The following is a 19,768-nucleotide window of genomic DNA, read 5'->3' as shown; positions in this document are numbered from 1 at the left end:
GCACTAATGACCACTACTCACAAGGGCACATGCAATTGGTGGTGAAGACTGTCTAGTCAGACACGATCCAGATTTCTGTTTCCAGGCAACAGGCCAGTCTCTCTGCTTAATCCTAAAGGACTGAATCAGCATTATGTGCATGCCAGCATCCATCACATTAAACACATCGAAAACCACACCTCACTCTACAGTACAGCTGATACTGTAAAATTTAAAAACATTTATTTACACTGTGAAACAGTATTACCTATATTAGTGCCCTTGTAATGATATATTATAGTGGTTTATATCTGTAGTGTTTTCTTTTCCCCCCTCTTTTACTGTATTACATACGAGCCTGTCTCTATGCAATGCACTATACTTACACGATAGTGCTGAAGTGAGACAAATGCAATCACCTGACTCATCTGCAAACAACTAGCAGTATGTTACACACTACAGATCCCATATTGCACCACAGGTGAGTGAACACTGATGGGAGGATTGGTGTATCTCCACTGATGTCATCCAAGCAGAGGCCTCACAAGCCACTAGAGATGGCCTAGTAGTGAACTGAGCAGACACTGACTAACAAAACCCACTCTGCCTCAGCGCAACGCCAACTGTGTTCCACGACTCTGAACTCCCAGTCGCTGTAAGCAAATGACTCAACTCAGCCTGCACAGAACAAGCACCTTAAGTGGCTGGGCTTTTTTTTTTTTTTTTTGTAATCTCATATTTCAGTTATAACAGATGCATGAATGCTCAAAGACCAGTCCTGAAGTCATCTTTTCTGTGGGCCTGTGGGTGTTTGTGTTTTTCCATTGCGGGAGTGCTGCTGTTGCGCACTCTAACAAACCATGCAAGCCTGGGTCTTCACTCAGAGAGCGCTCAGGCAACAAGCAGCCTGCACCAGAAAAAGCTGATGTTTCACTTGTGGTTTTCACTGGTGTATAGGGTGAGGACAACAGGCTGCCCTACTGCTTTGCTGCTGCCCCTATGAGCTGAGAGATGCACACATATCCATCATGACACTGTTGTCCAGTCATCCCTGGTATTTGATTAGTGATCATCTAACTTACGTAGCAGAATTCAGAATCAGCTTTGAAATTAGAACTGCCTGGTTGCTCCATCTAATATGTTTAACTCTAACAGATTTAATTCTAAGTTTTTTTGGTATTGGATGGGGTTGCAGGTCAAGAATTGGCTAATCAACAAAAATGAAGAGATCCACAACTTTTTATACATATTTGCATTAAACAGTATGGCATACGCACCTCAACACAACACTGTAAATGTTATTTTATATTCTGCTCACTGAACTAGTTTTCTACTTAGTCTTCTGCTTTACACAAAAAAAGCATTCATAAAAATGTGAGCTCTTCTAAGGGGAGTCTCTCTAAGATTGTGATGTATTTGTCAACTATAATATAGATTTTACCCTGGAAAACTTGATTTGTAACATTTCTGATTACTTTACTAATAAGTAAATTTCATTATGTAATTTTGTTTGACAATGCATTCAGCTGTGTTATCAAAGGTCAGTATGTTCTCCAGAAACAGCTGGTCCAGGGGATATTTCAGGATCACACCCCAACAAGAAAATTACCCCAAATCTGTTTCTGAGACAGCTCAAGTACAGCCCTTCCCTCACAGGGAGTCTTTGCACAGACAATGGACCCGTCCTGTATTTAATTCAGCATGGCAAATCAGAAACACATTGTCTGTACATGTATCAAGTATTATTTCCATCTGTTTACTGTTTGCGACAGACAGCTAGCTGCATCCAAATATAGTCTGTATTGTGGTTGGTAGTTTTCATGTGACCCTTTTGCTCATGTGATTTCAAACCCTTCATCAGAGATATAAAGATCATTGTTAGGCTTTATTTATACAGTATGTCAGTTATCTTTTATGTACACAGTAAATCTGCTGTTGTTTTATGCTTACAATTTTGCATTTTGTTTTCATATTGACACTCACCTTGTCACTGGTTGGTCTGTACCAGCATATTCATGTTGTTTGAGTTGCACCTGTCATGTTTAATGTAACTTGCCATTGTGGCTTTGTGAGTATTCTGGATCAGAGCATTTGCAAAATAAATACGGTCATATGTGGCCATGAATCTCACATGGATGTCACTTACACTGTCTCACAGTTTCTTCAAAACACACTATTTGTATTAATTTTCTAAGTGATTTTGCCTTTTTTTCCACAATAAAAAGCAAAGTATAGACCATTGTCATTTGTGGGTTTGCTACTTATGGTTTCAAATAGGCCTGTTCAACTATTCATAGCCCAAACTGATCCCATACTCATTGTATGATTTTCTGTCCACATTAAATGTTGGATCGGGGCACTATTTAATAATTTTTTTAAGACAGAAAATATCATAATTTCTATATCAGGTACAAATCCTCCTTTAAGCATTCAATGTTAGTACATTGTTCTACAGTATTCATGGATTTTCCCATTTACAGATAATCTCTAGAACACCCAATGCACGGGGAAGGTCTTTAGGTTTTTTTTTTTTAATTTAAACTGACATTACACTAGAACATGGTTCTACAACAGCAGTTGTCTTGACACTTCATGTCTTCTTTTGTCAATGTTTCACAATAATGAGAGGTTAATGAACTGTGCAAATTGTACATTTCAAAATTACAGCCATATATGATATATTGAACCATTATGGCATTGGAAATTATGTCTGTATGCATGATTGTATGTCTGTATAATCATCTGAAAAGTCCTGCATGGGAAAAAAAAAAACTGATGTGGAAATGTATGTGATCAAGACCAATCATATACTGTACTGCCAAAACCTATATGCAGAGAAAGCATGGCTTAACACCATTTACACCACACCTGTATTTGTAATGGTGGATTTTTGTAATGAAATCCCTCAGTCACAACAAATAAGCCGCATACATCAGGCTTGCACATATGCAACATTCATAAATCCACAGCGCTTAAAATAAATCATTTTAACAAATCCAAGGTTTTCCTGCAGCAGGTAGAAATATACTGTGACAGTGGTATGAAGTTGATGCAATTGTGGTCTGCGATTTTTTTGGAATTAAAAAGAGTTTATTTTCATCCTTTTTAAATTTCATTCAAAAGTACTTTGACCAAAGAAACTATCAAAACATGTTTTATTGTAGATACTCGTCATACGCAGCCCACTCTCAAGTGCAAAGCATGCTCGCACACACACATCGCATTCTGTGTTCAAACAGCACTTACATACACACACAATACTCGCATACATAGACAGCACTTATAAACACAGTCAACACCCCCCCCCCAATCATCCGACACAGCAGTATCTGTGTTAATACAATTCTCTGTATTAATTCTCTTGAACATAGAATAATGTGAGGTGTTTGGTTTCATCTCTGGTCCCTCCTCATCCAACAGTCTGAACCAGTGGTGTGGATTTGTGCATATTTCGCTGAGCCCACAGGCAATACTGTGAGGGGCACTGCTCTCACAAGACAGAGTAAACGTATAAGACTGTATGCGTGTTAAGGGTGTAAGAGGAAAAAAGTGTGCGTGTGTGAGGCAGAGCTGGTGTGTGTGCTTGTGTGCGTGTGTGTGTGTGTGTGTGTGAGGGAGAGCAAGAGGATGCGTGTGATCTCCCTCTGAACCGGAGCTCTGTGCGTGGTTGCATTTCTCACTGTGTCATGAGCTGTGCAAGGTGGCGTGCAATCAGGAGCGCCGCCGAGGTGTTTGTTGTGCTGTGGCGTCTTGTAGCTCGGCGATGACGTGCCGCCAGGCTCCTGCAGACCCCCGTCTCCATTCAGCGCTGGCGTGATGTAGCAGAGATATTCTCCACTCTGTCTGCGCGCAGCCATGCTTAATAAAGTTCCCGCTTCCTGCTTGGCTGCAGACTGCTCTGGTCACCCGGGCAGCTCAGAAGCACAATCCAGCTATTTTTAACCTTAATGCAGTGCAGCTCCTGTGCAGGGTGCTTTGGCCAGCAGCTCGGGAGCCGGGACCAGGGGCACAGGACGGGCAGGACAGGCTCTGGCCAGCCCCAGGACCTGAAGTCTTCAGAGAGAGGAGGAGGAGGGAGGCTGGGACAGGAGAAAGCGAGAGAGAGAGAGGAAGAAGGGCACAGAGAGAAGCTCAGCTCTGCATTTAACAGCACCACTGAGCGGCAACGAGCCTCATCAAAAAAAAAAAAAAAAAACCCTGCTACTTTCGCCTCCAGTTTGCAAACAGTCTCTTTTTTACTGTACGGCACACAAACTGTAGAGGAGGAATACGGCATGGTATCATTTTCCGCTTGCTCTCTGCACCACGGTTTTCTCTGATTGTCTCAGGTACGTTCTGCACGTTTTTACACCATCGACAACCTTTTTTTTAAAAAACGAAAAGATACACGTACACAGTATAGGGATTTGTGGTCCTGTGGCGTTGACTCAGAGATCGATCTATATTTTCGCTCTTTGTTTGACTGGACAGCTTGTGTTCTACTGCGCCGTTTGTCACGCCTCTTAGAAACAGAAAAAGGGATTTTTATTTTTTAATTTTTATTTTGGTTTCGTGAGCCTGCATTGTGAGATATTTTGAGGCACGAAGAAGGGTGTGGCCAAGTCGCTGCCGCTGATGAGAAATATAAAATTTCGCTTAAAAAGAGGACGATCAAAACTCAAACAAGACGAGGCAAATCCTCTCCAGAATAATCCACGATACTTGACGCACAACCATTTTCTGATGAAATTTAGTCTCAGAAACATCAGAAAGCAGGCATGAATATCAAGTGCGAAATGAGGATGGTCTCCGAAGCGACACCGTTTCTGACGGCAGTGGCGACTGTCTCCAGCGCGTTGCATTCTGACTGCAGTTGCCCACACACGCACGCGCGCGCACACACACACAGACACACGCTCATACATACATATACACTCTCACGTGCATACACAAAGACAATCCTACATGATAGGCAGGTTGCTGTGAAGAATGGCACAGCGCTCTCCTTGCTGCTTGGCAGAAGACTCTCCCAGACACAGCTGAGCGCGAGGGAGACACGATCCCCGGCCGCTTAATGCAGCCGCCTGCAGTTCAGCTGAATCCCAATAAGTGCTGCGCCACAGCATGTTGCCGTGACAACGGAGGCCTGTCAGAGGCAGGGTGGGCAAAGCTGGCGTTGTTTTCTCAGTGATCAGACGGCTCTGCCTCCCTCTCACCGGCTGGATGGTAATGCTGATTCACAGCTCAATAATAATGATAACCATAATAACAATAATGGCAATAATAATAATGGCAGCAGCAGGTGTATCTATTCTTACAAATGACCTTTGGCAGGAATGTAAATAGTACTTATACATACTGTATATCTGTAGGCACAATTATTATTTTTATTATTTTTTAAATAAGTGCATCATTCTGTGATGTAAAAATGACAGGAATAATTACGTCAGTGTTCTCTCTATGTTTAATTGTGACTGCAGTCCGCTGTGTGTGCGTATATGTTGTGGCGATTAGTGTGACACGTACGACGGAGGCTGGTGATTCGGGGCAAACTGTGTTGTATTTTGCAGCGTAATTTGCGGAAATTCCCTTTCACATTGACTTGTTTGAAACGCATGGGCAGCCTTCTCGCTTTGAGCAGAATTTCCCTGCCATTCTGAGGGCAGCCGGCAGAAACACTGCGACCTGAAAATCTCGGTCTGTCTGAGCTGCTCTGCAGATGAGCAAACTGGCAAAGCAGCATGCAGTCAAAGGAGAGATCTAGGTTGTTTCGGGGGGGAGGTGAGTGGGGGGTGGGGTGGGGTGGGGTTGGTGTCTCTGTTGTGGAGTAGGGAGTTTGATGATGGGACAGGCACAAATGGACCCCCTCTACCGGCAGCCATTTTGCCTCCCCTCAGGTCTCCTCCACGCAGGGCTAAAATGGCTGCCACGCTCCAGGGAGACAGGCTCGCTGCAGCACCACATAAGGACCTGCGCAACACACACAATGAGATGCTCACAACTCAACAAAACCAGACCACTGCGAGACTGCTACACAACCATGTCACAATTACGCAGCCAACAACACAGTGCCTCCATCTTTTTCCTTCAGTTCGTTCTGCTTCAGTGAAGGAGACGGTTTCGAGTGGGTGGGGGCAGCGTGCAGTCACAGATGGGAAAAATGAGAAATACTTGCATCAGGAAACAGTGTCTAACACGATCCCTCAAATATTAGAGAAACGTGGGCGTCAAAGTCTATGATCAGCAAGACTGAGAAACAGGCGACGCAGAACATACCCTTTTATTCAGACTGATGACTAATGGCGGTCTCTGAGTCTGCTGCAAGATTAGTGACAAATAAACATCTTTAATGTTTTCACCCTGAAATGTAGAATAAAACCAGATCAAAACACATTAGACAGTAAATCAGAACTTAACCGTCTTCTTAGATATTCGTGTGTCTTCGTCAGCTGTTGTTTTTCTGTGCGCTCTGCTGACATTTTGGAACGGAATCAGTCAGATCTCTGTTCTGTGTTTACACCACCATTAAACTGTAGCCCTCAATACCTTTTCCATCCAAACCCTGCTTCTGCTGCTGTTTTATGATGAAAAATCATATAAGCAATAATCACAGGAAGAAAAGGGAAAAATGACAGCGATTATTTTTCATCTTTGTCTCTGAATACAAACCTCCAGGCACTGGGCGAAGGAGAGCTAGGAGATTAAGAGGTATAATAAATGGTAAAAGAGCTAAAAAGGATATTTCTGAATATTTTAAAAAGGGAGAGGTGAAGACAGAGTTCCATTCTGGTTTCTGATACCTCAGTGGGTTGCAGAATAGAGGCATCTTGCCAAAGCTGCTGTCTCTCTCAGGGAGTGATGGTGAACAACACAAACAACTGTCTGTCTCTCTGTGTGCAAGTGACAGCAAATAGCAGAGGCTGCTACCCCATCTCATGAGACAGTGACAGTAAGTGTCAGGTGGTCTCTCTCTCCTGTGTCAGAGTGATGGAAAATGACAGTTGTCCCTCTCTGTGTGAGAGACGATGAATTACAGACTGTTTCTCCTGCGTGAGGCGAAAAAACAGAATGACAAACACTCTCTCTCTCTGACGATGAAGGTGAAGGACAGGGACTTCTCGCTCTCCAGGAGAGTAGTGGCAATGTAGACTACCTCTCTTAACGTCCTCTGACTCACACAGGAAGACACTGACCCACTTCACCGAGCACCTTGTCCCACAGGCCGCGGATAGTCGCATCAGAGGCAGGAAGTGCCGCTGTCATTTATTTCCTCTCATTTGTTTTGTTGCACGAATAAGAGGAAATAAAAACTGCACAGTCATCAGTGGCAGATGTCTGCAAATGCAAGTGTGCACACTCATACATGGTAAGAGTTATCACATTTGTGCAGTTTGTGCTAGAGAAGCGAAACGGCTGAGAGCCGACAATCTGTTCATATTTGTGTGTGGTGTAAGTGTGCATACATTGGGTTAGGATTAGGATTTCTCTAAAGCAAAAACAGGAAATCCATCCTTTGTGGTTGCTGTGGATTATTTGGTTCTGTATCTGTAATAACTTGCAACATATGGTAAAACACAAATAGGACAGACAGAGAACTATCTTTATTTGATGTTTAAATTGAACCTGTTTTGGCAAGGTGCTGCACAAGTAATAAGTATGTTGATTTAAAGAAGGCTCATCCATCAACAGCTGATTCCTTTTTACCTCATTGCATCAAATGTAGTTGCTCTGCTTTTGTACTTCATGCTAAATTTAACAGGTTATTATTATGAAAATTTTTTTTGGTATAAAAACTGATAGAATGTCATTGCTACAGGCTAAATGAAAACATTGTATGAAACAAGATCTTGCCAATACAAAAATGAATCATTGTGAAGGGTGAAAGTTACAACATAATCAAGAATCGTGCAAAAAGGAATCAGCAGCTGATGGGTGCTCCTCAATAAAACTGACAAGTTTGTTAATCAAGACAAACTAGTTCAAGACCACAGTCAGTTAAAAATAAGGCAAGTCCTACCTTATTCTTAGCTCTCTGGGTATCACTGCCCACAGGAATCAGGACTGTTCTATTCTTAAATCACAGAAATCCGAAGAGACACTGCAGTTAGCTCAGTGTATCAGGTGTCCCTTCCCCATGTCTTCGATAAATAGCTCAGAAACTGATCGATCTGAAGAAGAGTGACTGTTTTGGTTGGGGAACATTTCCTGAAACAGATATAAGAAAGATTTATTATGAACTGGTTATACAGAAAAAGTAGTTGAACCAGACTGTAGCTGTGTGGTGCTAAAGACACCCCCCCCCCCCCCCGAAATATACATGGGACCCATAATAATCCATAAAATACTTCAGAAATTAGGCGTGACAACAGAATTGGACAATCATTGTGAGTAAAAGTAATCACATCTTCAAGGCAAGTGTTGCTAATGTGTAAATGTCTAAGGCACCACTGATAGACATATTTTTTCACTGTATATTATACCTTTACATTTATAATCTGACAAACCAGAACCTTTCTTTGACTGACATCATCCCTAATGGTGCTCAGGGAACAATTGGGCATGTAACATTTTAAATTGTGCAAGGTTATGTCCACAGGAGAAGCACTCAAGGGAAGGTTCCAAGTTTTCTCTGTGATTAAGAGCTACTGCCATCTAGTGTTCCAAAACTGTAATGAATAATCCGAGACATTCATTGTTTAGAGTAGACCATTAGGTGTTCAGCTCATTCCAGGTTAAGTTACATTTTTTTTCTCCAAATACTCACACTTACTTCAGAAGCACAGTATTTACATTTTGAACATTTCTACAATTAATGCGCCACAAAACTGAACATGTTCCTCATGCTAGCATATGTATACCAGGCACTAAATATTTTACTGCATTTAGGGAAATGCATTTGTAAAACGAGTTTCATAATTTAGACCAGAAACTCCAATGACTACAGAGTCTGCTGGTTTTGCTCTTGATTTTATTATTCCTAATTATCAGCATTTTTCATTTTTACTAGAGGTGTATTTTAATCAATAAGCAAAAACTGTCCTCCACAGATTAATGTAATTAAACATGCTTTTTTTAATCCAACACCAAATCAGAGCAATATATGGTAGAATAGTTCAATCATGAATAACAATGCAACTCACTGTGGAAACTCCTAGTTTACTTTTTTGTGCATGTGCAAATACATGAGCTACTGCACAGGTCTATGTAGCCTACAATAAGTGTAAAAAACCTGTCCATTAACCATCAATCATTTCAACACTAGCAAGTTCTACCATGAAATTCAGAAAAAGCTTGGTTTGCATATGTCTTCACTTTCAGGTGATCCAGTGAGCAGGAACAAACTGGCCCTGTAATACCACCTCTCCATTAGTGTGGCATGTCATACCCTGTCAATTTAAAGGTGAGCAAGAACTGTGAAAAGCTTCCGTTTAGTACAGGATGCGTCTCTACCAAATGACTTAGAACTGGGAGTTAATACTTAATGAAATGAAGACACAGGTGAATAGTTCCTGAAGTGTATTTCTGATATGCTGAGATAGCAATGTTTTGTTTTATAGAAAAAGCATACACTCTATGTTACCATTGCTCTCTGTAGTTTTCATGTGATGTATGGCAATGGCAAGCAGGAAACTTGGTCATTATTTCCCAAGTCCCTGATCATAGCTCAGATGGTGGAGATGCATGTTGTGCTGAATGAGATTTTTTGCCCTGAAAAATGCTCTGTTTAAATGTAAATCTAAGCCCTTCAAGACATGAGGCCACAAATGACTTGCCTTGCTTATGCCTGCTTTACATTACTTCATACACTATGATTTACCATTTTGATCTAACTTTTGCTTATGATTTCATAAATCTTATACAAGAGTTGATGATTTCTTAACCTTACCCTCTCTTGTTCTTACCCTCATATTTCTTAACCCTTTGACCTGATTCCTTGACTTTCCTATACTTTTATTTGAATTTTTTAGACACCATCTCAACACTGGATGAATTGAATTGTATTTTAGTCTACAGGTAATAAATGGGGATCATTATTTTTTAATGAATCTCTTTGGTTTCCTCCTGCCTGCAGATGACAGTGGCATCTCCAAGCACGAAGGACCTGATGGACAGCACACACCCTCAGGTGCTGCTTGCTGGCCTAAATGACCAGCGGACACGTGGCCTGTTCTGCGATGTTACCATTGTGGTGGAGGATGTCAAGTTCCGGGCCCACAGGAACGTGCTTGCTGCCTCCAGCGGATACTTCCGTGATGCCTTCTGTGCCCCAGAGGTTTCAACGTCTGGCCAGGTGCTGGAGTTGCTGGACCTCCGGTCAGAGGTCTTTGCTGGCATCCTTAACTTCATCTACAGCTCCAAGATGGCACCCGTCAGTACGGAAGACAACAGGTCCCTGGTGGCGGCTGGAAAGAAGCTGGGGATTCCCTTCTTGGAGAAGCTGATGGGGCAAGACAGGCCACACAGCCAGGCTCTGTCCCAGGCCCAAGCGTCCCCTGGACCTCGCCTGCTGAAGAGGGAGACCCCACGGCCAGAAGAGCCAGACAGTGCCAGTGGTCCACGGATCACAAATGCGTTCTCCATCACCGAGGCAGGTGCTGGCAATGACCCATTCACTCCATTGGATCTGCGTACCGATGCACATCAAGCCCCAGACACCGGGCTCCTCCCCGCCGCGAGCATTACCACTGCTGAGAGTGAGCCCACAAACACACTGTCGGAGCACTCGTACGCTGTGACCCAGATGCACAAGGCCAGTGAGCACAGTGAGAGCAGCACAGGAGACAGCAGGAGGGACAGTGTTCAAACACACACAGCCCCTAGACCACAGGCTAGCCAGATCTGCGGCCCACTCAAAAAGCGCCACAAGCTGAGAGGCACCCTGGTGAAAAGCACACCTGCAGTATCTGGTGAACCTGTAACACCATCACAGACTGCTCCTAGCTGCCAGGCCCCCCTAAGCACGTCCATTCCTCTTAATGAATCTTCACCTGTTCCACCATCCCTGAACCTGGACACCCAGGCAAACACTGTAACGGCATTGCCAGCTGGCGAAAAAAAATCCACAGAAGACTCGGGGCCCCCTCCACTTGTCCCATCAGCAAAGCCTAGTGCACCAGTATTGCGATGTGAATACTGCCCTGAGATTTTCCACAACAAATCAGCCCTCAACATACACATGCAGATCCACAAAAGAAGGTTTGTAAGTCATTTATTTTGCAAATTTTGTCGTAGGAAGTTCATGCACTTGAAAAGATTGCGCAACCATGAGCAGGTGTGCTGCAAAGTCCAGAGACCTGAACCTGAGCAGGAGATTCACGGCACAGAAATCGGCTTCCCCCCAGAAAGTGGGTCCACCATGGAGGAGGGTCCAACCCCAGGTCACTGCCCCACTGCTCCAAATGCACCGCCGAACTTCACAGAGGTGTTGCAGGAGGTGGAGAAGGGCACAAAGACAGCCATTGGGCAAAGGAGACTGTATCCATGCAGCGTGTGCAAACGTGCATATGTGACCCTGTCCAGTCTGAGAAGGCATGAGAATGTGCATTCGTGGCAGAGGGCGTACCCATGCCACTACTGCAACAAGGTCTTCGCTCTGGCCGAGTACCGCACCAAACATGAGATATGGCACACCGGTGAGCGCCGCTACCAGTGCATCTTCTGTCTGGAGACCTTCATGACCTACTACATCCTGAAGAACCATCAGAAGTCCTTCCACGGGATCGACCCACGGCTGGCGGTGAACAAGAAGTCTGCCAACGGCAGCTTCAAGGGGAGTGTTTATCCAATCAAACTCTACAGACTCCTTCCCATGAAGTTTCGAAAGAGGAGGTACAAGACATACAGCCAGACATTCTCAGAGGTGCCAGAATGCAATGACCAGATGTTCCCAGTTCCTCTAAGCTGCAGCTCCCCCTCAGCTACCTTTGACGAGAATGTATCTGCCATCAACAGGGATGGAGTTTGTGTGGGACAGCCCATGTTCTCAATGCCTGTGACCTTCATGGCTACTCCAAAGGTGGTTGCGTCAGTGGCACCTCGCATCAACTTTGATCAGCCTTGTGATCAGGAACAAGCTCAGCTCATGTCCTCTGAAGAGGAGGAGTGTGTGAGAGCAAGGATGTCCCCATCCACTGACACTCAGATGCAGACTACCCTGTCAGTCAGCCAAAAAACTCCATCCTCTATCAACTACGGGTACACGCTTCCCTCAGTCACAATGCAGACAGGCAGAGCATCCTCTGTTATTGTCCATGGAAACAGTGAGGCCTCAACAACATTTAAGGACAATGACAGTCGGTCTTTATCATGCCCAGAAATTAATGCTGACAGCACCGTGGGAGCAGAAAACAGGCTGGGGGGGCTCTCAGCTGCTGCACAGACCATTGAGGCTTTAGCTAACCAGCTGTTTCTCCCTGGGGGTAACAGTAACAGACCACAAAACTCTGATAGTAAGAAAACAGAGACATACATCGCTAAGCCTGCATGTCCAGGCCCATCCATCGACAGCCCGGTACTTCCCCTCTGCCAGATCACAGTGAAAATCGGTGATGAGGCAATCATCCGCAGAAGGATCAAGGGTTCCAAGCTGTTCCCAAGGAAGAGGAGGAGGAGCCACTGGAAACAGGGGGAGGAGGAAGGTCAGAATAACCTTGCAGAGCAGACGGACAAGAGTCCAAGCCTGCGCCTGAGAACAGAGATCACTTCCTTCATAGACACAGAACCATACGATGATGCCACCGACCGTGACACAGCTGACCAGCTGTGGCGTCCATATTACACATACAAACCCAAAAAGAGGACAAAGAAACTGAAATCAAAAGACAGGAAAGGCAATCGGGGCAGGCAGCCTGGGAGACCATTAAAGGCAGTTCCACAGCCCTCTGAACCAAATGTCATGAGCGAGTATCTGGAGACAGCATACAGAACGTCAGACACAGCAGATATCAGGAAACACGTCAGAAAGAGCACCCATAAGAAGACGTACACCTGTGACATTTGCAAGAGCCTCTTCTTCAGCCTGTCCACACTTCGGGCCCATGTAATTGGCTGTCATCCATATTTCTGCCGGACTTGTGGGAAGCAGTGCCCCCCAGGGGAGTCGCCTGGCCCCCACTGCCCCCTCCCAGAAGATGGCAAGGACTTCGTCTGCAAGAGCTGCATGGAGGACGGCTCCTGCTTCGACAACTCCGCTAAAAGCCCAAACACAGAGAAGCGCTACCGCTGCTCCTTCTGCCCGCAGCGGTTCCTCTACCTCGCCACGAAGAAGAGCCACGAAAGGAAGCACATGGAGAAGCACGGGAAGGGGTATAACTGCTACTACTGCCCAAAGGTCTGTAAAACTCCCGCCTCACTGGGCGTCCATCAGAAAAGACATTTCATTAAAACAGAGGAGGAGGATGGGGAGAGCAAAGAGTCAGCCAGGTTAGTCAGCAGTCTCGCTGAAGTAAAGGATGGATCAAAACTAGACATGTGGGAGGACTTTCCAGTCAACACTTCTGTGGCACCCAAACTGGAGGACCAGATGGAGATAAACAGCAATGGACACTATCAGGAATTTAAGCAACACCATGTGAAAATGCTGTCATCACCCCACCAAGACACCTCTTTCCCTGACTCCCCACTGAAGGTGCCTCAGAACCAAGTCCAGGACAGATTAGGAGCCAGTCTAGAACGTACTCAAAGCAAGAGCTCTGTGGAGCGGAGACAGGACACTGTGAGAGGACAGGCCTACAACAACAGGGGCAATTACTACAGGCAGCTCTCTCCTTCGCGGGCGACAAAAGACTCCGTGCCGAGCAGCAAGAGTTTCTATTTCCCCTCATCAGAGCTTCAGCACTCATGCAAAGATGAACCATCATTTCACTCCCACTACTGACAGGTGCGGAAGGGACGTCAGCAAAAAGAGTAATAATAATGGTATTGCAATCTGATGTGGCATAAATGTTCAGCATTAGCTATGCTCACAGACAGCTGTCTTATCTTTACAAGTTGACTGCAAATGGCACCAAACCAGAAATCCGTGTTAACAAAAAATATTTTTCTTCAGTCTAAAAATGCAATTGGTAGTTTTTCATGTTTTTTAAAGAGATGTTGTTTTTATTTTTGTAAGTCTTTATTTGTCCATTTGGGACCAGTTCATGTTTCTTGCTCAGTTTTCTTCCCGTTTTGTAATCTATGCAGTATGTTAACTGTGCATAGTTAGTTGCACTTTGTGTGAATAATAGCTGCCAAGTGACTGAATTTTCTGTTTAACTCCACCACTTTAATACGCTTCCAATTACATATCACTTATTTCATTGTACAGAATCTTTACTTATTTTTGTTATTGTTTTGTTAAGATAGCTTACATATAGTAGCAATTGAATTTCTATAAACTTCAATAAACTCTGGGTTTGTTTAACAGATCTGATTAGTCAGTATTTGGGAATTGCATATAACTGCAATCTGTTGTATAATGATGTACAGTTTCAGAGCACACTGTCAACAATAAAGGATAGACTGCGTGACAGTATGACAGTAAATCTTTGTGATACTGTACTACCTGTATTTTATTTTCAAATGCTCTGCACCTTCATGTGTTTGGGATAAATAAACATGAGGATTTTCCTGGTATTGCTTTCACAACTGGTGCAGAGTGGTTCATGTCATCAGAAAGCTAATTCCTCAGGCGCTGGCTGGGACTTCAACCAGGTGAGTGAGTCCAATGAATTGCGTGTGTATTCAATTCTGGAGGCGTCTTGTTTGGAGCTGTTTGGCTGCTGGAGACTATGGGGGCCATCCATCTGAGAAAGTAATTCCTCTGTATTGTTCAGCACAATGTCAAGCTCCACAAGCCCTGCTAACAGAAAGACCAGATGTGCCCTGCTCCCTGCTGCACCCTGCCCTTCGGATGTTTCTCTGATCTGCAAATTTATTTATGCCCTCTCATAACTGCATCAGAATCATGCACATCCACTCTCTTCCTTAAATGTGACCCGTACGATCTCCACTAATCGTCACACAACATTCTCGCAAGGCTGCTAGTAACACTGAAGCTACAACACTCAATTTCTCTGCTCTCTGCAGAGGAGTGGGGTGTAACTTCATCAGTTAGAGGGTGGAGCTTCCTATAATGCCCTGGCTGCATTCCAAATGGATCCCTTGCTGCCGTCTCCCCTCAATAAGACTTATCTGATGTAGGTGCTCATCGTTTTACTCTTGAAATGCATACTTACTGAGCACAACACATCAGTTCAACAGAGGGGAGTAAGCTGAGTACGGAGGGGTGTGAATTGCCTCCTGATAACATACACATTTAAGTTATGGGTAAATACACCAGTGAAAAAGACCACTATAACAGCAGAACATGATTTTTTTTTTAAATACTCACGAAAAATATCAAAGCAAACAAGATAAATGTACCTGAGCCATTTAGCCTGCTAGTTACTAAGACAGCTACTTGACTATTAGGAAATAGAGATATACCACTTTGCTGAAATGTCATTAAAGTGATACAAAAAATACCATCACTACAATATTACCTTCAAAATCTAACATCCAGCCATGTCTGGTCTTAAGCAGAGGAAGAGTGGAGAAGGATCAATTATCTTGCTGAGATATATTTGACTTCTGAAGTCATCATACTGTACATGGAAACAATTACAAATAAGGTAAACAGTGTTCATGTTGCTGTGCACTCCCAAGATAATGGGAAGCCCAACCACTGTGGTAAGGCAAGAAGCAAAGAGAGCAGCTCCACTCTGGAGCCCTCAGTAGTCTGGGGAGAGACTACGCAAAACTGTCAGATTCATGTACCCATGATGCCTTGCAAAGGCTTGTCTGAATTCCAAAGGTGACATCAATAACAATGTGGAGACTAGAACTGCCACTGTCAACCTAGGCTTACTTCATGGGGCTCTGAAGTTAACTCATTTGGTTTTAGTTGCATTATTTTTTCAGTATTTAATCAATAAATTATTCCATCATTTTGTTGATTGATACTCAGCTATGACTCTGGAATTTGTCCTGTCATATGAACCCTTGATCACTGATTGATTAGTTGATCTTCAGCTCAAAAATTCTGCTTTCATTTTTTTTTAATTTTAGGCATAGCAGTAACTTACAGAATGAAAAACTGTGAAGTAATATGTAAGAAATCACTATTAAATGTGCTTTATCAAATAAAAATGGACTAAATCTCCTCTGCAGAGACATGCCTGTGACATTAATTTACATCCATTATGTCACATTCGAGAATCTTTGGCTGTCTCTGCAAGGCATCAGGTATGAGCCCCTGAAAAGTCTGCATAGTATCTTTTCTCTGATGTGTTCTGTCATTTATGGTTGATTATCATTCACATACTCAGTATCACTGGATGAAGTCAAGACCAAGAGCTTTGTTTGTCATATGGGGCATCAAGGCCAAATAGTAGAGAGTGCATTGTTGAAAATAATGCATTGGAGGAAAGAAACACCCTCTGTGGTAACCTTGTAATTTTGACCGTTGTCTATATCATGATTTTGTTAGGGGTTAAGGTTACAACAAACATAATTAAGAAGTTGCACTTTTTCCTGCATGAGCCATAAGCAAAAAAAAAAGACTCATTTTCACATTCTAAACTGTTTCAACAGTTTATTTGAATGATTGATTGCTGTTTATCGGGAGAAGAATTACAGTACCTTCCCCCTCTCTCTAATCCAATCGGAGACAAAAATTAGTATCACCTGTATTCTTTAAGTGGGTGGTTATTCAGGCCATAGCATTTCAACTATATCCTCCTTGAAAATCAGAAGAGCTGAGTTTAAAACAGGCCACCAAAAAATCACCAAACTCACATGAAGTCACACTCCCACTCCCTGCGAGGTTCAGGTGACCTCCTTTTCGTAGCTGAGAGCTGAGTGAGGTCATAAGCGTTGGACAGCTCAGAGGGACAGGACTCCAGCAATGGCAATGTGGTTCAAACCCCACATGACATCTCTGAGAATGGTTCACAACAGCCCAGTCCTCTGTCTTCCCCAAGTTGTTTCAAGGGTGGTCAAGGAAACGAACAATTACCTAATACAAACACAAATAGGAAGTGTTTCATAAGCAGTGCTCTTAAATAAACCTAAGCTTTTTAAAACTGTACACAAACGTTCCCGTTAAAACTCTTACTGAATACAACGCAACAGTCTGGGGATTTTCTTGAATTTCTCTAATGTAATCGTTCGTCTTTGTAAGTGTGTTCCTGCGTCATTTCGATTTGATGTGCTCTCTAACAAAGTCAAAATGCCGTTTGCACACATTCAAGTGACGTCTTGCGCTTTTAAATTTAGTGCCTTTGGTGTTTTAAAGTTAGAACTCCTGCCTGTTCCTTCCCTTATTTCAGTTACTACCACGTACAACGCCCTTGCTGAATTGCAGTGATATGGAACTGCGAAAAAAACTTAAAGCGTAACACTTTCATAAAACGAATGTTAAAAATGAAACATTCCTCCCTCTGCACAACTGTACAGCCTACCACTCCGGCCACTCCGCCCCCCTCCCCTCCTCGGGTCTCCCTCTCTGGTGCAAGCGCAGTGTCTCTGATCTCCTTAATCTGTTCTTAACAGCGAGGCTGCGTGCTTCCGTTTGTTTTACAAACGATGTGCCCGTGAGCCGATTCACACAGATCTGCGCTCTGATGTAACCGTGCGTCTTCGGCCAATCGGCGCGCAGCAGCTCTACAGTGGGCCCATCTTCTGCGTGCATTCACAAACGGATGTGCTAAGTGTTGAATGTACTGTACATACACAGCTCGGACCATGGCGGAAGAGGACGAGACGAGAATTCGGATTTTACAGAGCCTGCGGGGGAAGATCTGTAAGTGTAAACAGCAATATGATTGTGTCGTTAGCCGCCGAGCAAGGGTGTAACAAAAAGTGATCGACTTGGCTAAAAAAGAGGGGCGCGGTACCAGCAACAGAAGCCAGTCAGTGATACTTTCTACATATAGCTAGCTAGCTCGGTAGAGAACGAGGCATTGTTGGGGTGAATGAATATTTACCGGGCCCGACTAACTTATTGTCGTCGTCCTTTGCAGAAAACACAGTCTAAAGAGTTCCATTTAAAAAAACATTTAAATTGTGAGACACATTTAGAAGGCGGTGTCCAGAAAACAAACGCTGAAACTGGCATGCCACGGTGCCATGTTTCATGCAGCTCGCTGGCTATTCTAGCTAACTTGTTAGCTAGCTATCAGGCTAGTTATTTTCGTATTGTAGCAGAGTGGTAGATAGCAAACAACCACCTACCTAAGCCGTTGTCCAGAAAACGGCATCCATGTAGTGTGCCACAATATCAAATGTGAACTAGGTGGACTAGCTATCCGTGTAAGGCCGGGAATGAATCATACTGATCAGGAATATCAAAGAATCGTTTCTCCGTTTCCAACGAAACTTGCGAAACGCTGGAGGCAGGAAGTTGTCTCTGCATTGAATACTGAAACTAGCTATCTGATAGTGATGATAGAATTTCAATTTCATTCCACCAGGCCGAAGAACGCAGTTCGCTAGCAAAAAAAAAAATCTTAGGTAGTAGCTAGCTTTACCTTTGAAATTCCACGACACGTTCGTCGCCGCCAGATCACCAGTGAAACCATATTTCACCAGATAGCTACCTATGTGTAAACAAAACGCCGTGTTTCACAATGTGAAAAAAGGAAGAGCAGTAAAGCCAAATGTGTAAAAATCGAGTAAGCTCACAAACAGCGTGTGAACATCAAATTTGAGACACTGTCGCAACTAATTCAGTTAGCCAACTTATCTCTCCAAACACGAAAAAACCCGGTTAGCTAGGTTTTCTACATGACAGATAATGACAGAAATCATGGCCAACGTCGCATAATGATTTTGAAGTTTTTTTAGGATTATGTTGTGCACGAACTTCAGCTGTTTATTCATGTCCTCCAATTATTTACCCCCTCCTATGACTTAAAATGTGTAACTAACTCCAAATATTTAGGTATGTAAGAATTTTCCTTATACATCATAACAAATTCACAGCGTGTTTATCCATTAATAGCTGTATTTAAGTTGAGAGTTTGAGGCATGTATTAGTGAGTGGTTAATGATATGTTGATTATATAAAGGTATCCACCCTTCACACCTTTTCGCTTAACACTTGAATTTTGTCGCCCTTCTGCCTCAATTACATGAAGTGAGCTTAACTAAGCATGCTGAGGTAACGTGGTTCATTTGCATATGCACACACGTTATATTATTTTACATTCCACGCATAGCCGTGCAGAATATCAGAGGGATGCATTGTTGTCATTAACCCATATATTGTTACCGTTAGCAACGGCGGTGTGCTCGGCAGTGCGCGTGGCTTCGAAGGATACTCTGTTCTTTCACCTGTGTCAGGAGAGCGAGCTGTTAAACTTGTGGTATACCTACGCCGATGGTGCTGTCAGAACACCCGTGAGTAAGGGATGAAACAGAAACATTGTTGTAGTAAACGCTGTGGGGGGCACTGTGATTTAAGTGGTAGCGGGCAGTATTAGATGGGATGGGTTTGCTGTTTTTCCAAGATGGGAGAGGTGGAGGTGGAACGACTGGAATAGGAGAAAGTCAGAAGACATAGTGGACCTGCTTTATTTGTGGAGATCTGACCTGTAGAGCTCACACCCCTCCTTACCTGCCAAAAAATTAAGATCACATATTACCTGCGGAGTTCTGTCCAACATCGCTCATATAGTTACAGAGCAGAGAGCTCACACACCCAGAGAGAGTTTAGGGCTCCATTTACTAGTATAGATCAGACCCCACGTTACAAGTTGTCCATGTGGGGCCTAAATGTTGAGTGAGAGAT

The 19,768-nt window shown here is 43.6% G+C and overlaps 2 protein-coding genes and 1 long non-coding RNA gene across 4 annotated transcripts in view; 2 read left to right on the top strand and 1 right to left on the bottom strand.

Moving 5' to 3' along the window:
* The first annotated feature begins 3,162 nt into the window (after positions 1–3,162).
* On the top strand, positions 3,163–14,212 carry zbtb38 (zinc finger and BTB domain containing 38). Of its 2 annotated transcripts, none has more exons than XM_036536023.1 (3): positions 3,163–4,307; positions 9,277–9,358; positions 10,031–14,212. In XM_036536023.1, exons 2-3 carry the CDS (start codon positions 9,335–9,337, stop codon positions 13,832–13,834), a joined length of 3,828 nt encoding a protein of 1,275 aa, XP_036391916.1. In that variant the 5' UTR covers positions 3,163–4,307; positions 9,277–9,334; the 3' UTR covers positions 13,835–14,212. The 2 variants fall into 2 exon arrangements, with proteins under 2 accessions (XP_036391916.1, XP_036391918.1); XM_036536025.1 differs by lacking the exon at positions 3,163–4,307 and adding an exon at positions 5,759–7,324.
* Positions 7,334–18,354, bottom strand: LOC118782630. Its single transcript, XR_005005167.1, has 3 exons — positions 18,211–18,354; positions 16,774–16,993; positions 7,334–8,163 (listed from the first exon to the last, which is right to left on the bottom strand). It is a non-coding gene; the product is annotated as an uncharacterized LOC118782630 (long non-coding RNA).
* rasa2 (RAS p21 protein activator 2) overlaps positions 17,447–19,768 on the top strand; it is a 34,115-nt gene continuing 31,793 nt past the window's right edge. The window contains exon 1 of the mRNA XM_036536026.1: positions 17,447–17,779. Within this exon, the coding sequence (XP_036391919.1) occupies positions 17,695–17,779 (85 nt within the window). The 5' untranslated portion in view covers positions 17,447–17,694. The remainder of the gene's footprint in view (positions 17,780–19,768) is intronic.

This window comes from Megalops cyprinoides, chromosome 9, assembly GCF_013368585.1.
Source record: "Megalops cyprinoides isolate fMegCyp1 chromosome 9, fMegCyp1.pri, whole genome shotgun sequence".
Taxonomy (NCBI): Eukaryota; Metazoa; Chordata; class Actinopteri; order Elopiformes; family Megalopidae; genus Megalops; species Megalops cyprinoides.
Note: the sequence above shows the minus strand (reverse complement) of the source record. Positions and strands in the feature narration are given on the sequence as shown.

Excerpts from the sequence above, each read along its gene's own strand:
- zbtb38 (XM_036536023.1), top strand. The coding sequence starts at position 9,335 with ATGTCATACCCTGTCAATTTAAAG. Across the intron at positions 9,359-10,030 it reads CATACCCTGTCAATTTAAAG|ATGACAGTGGCATCTCCAAG; the intron begins GTGAGCAAGAAC and ends TCCTGCCTGCAG.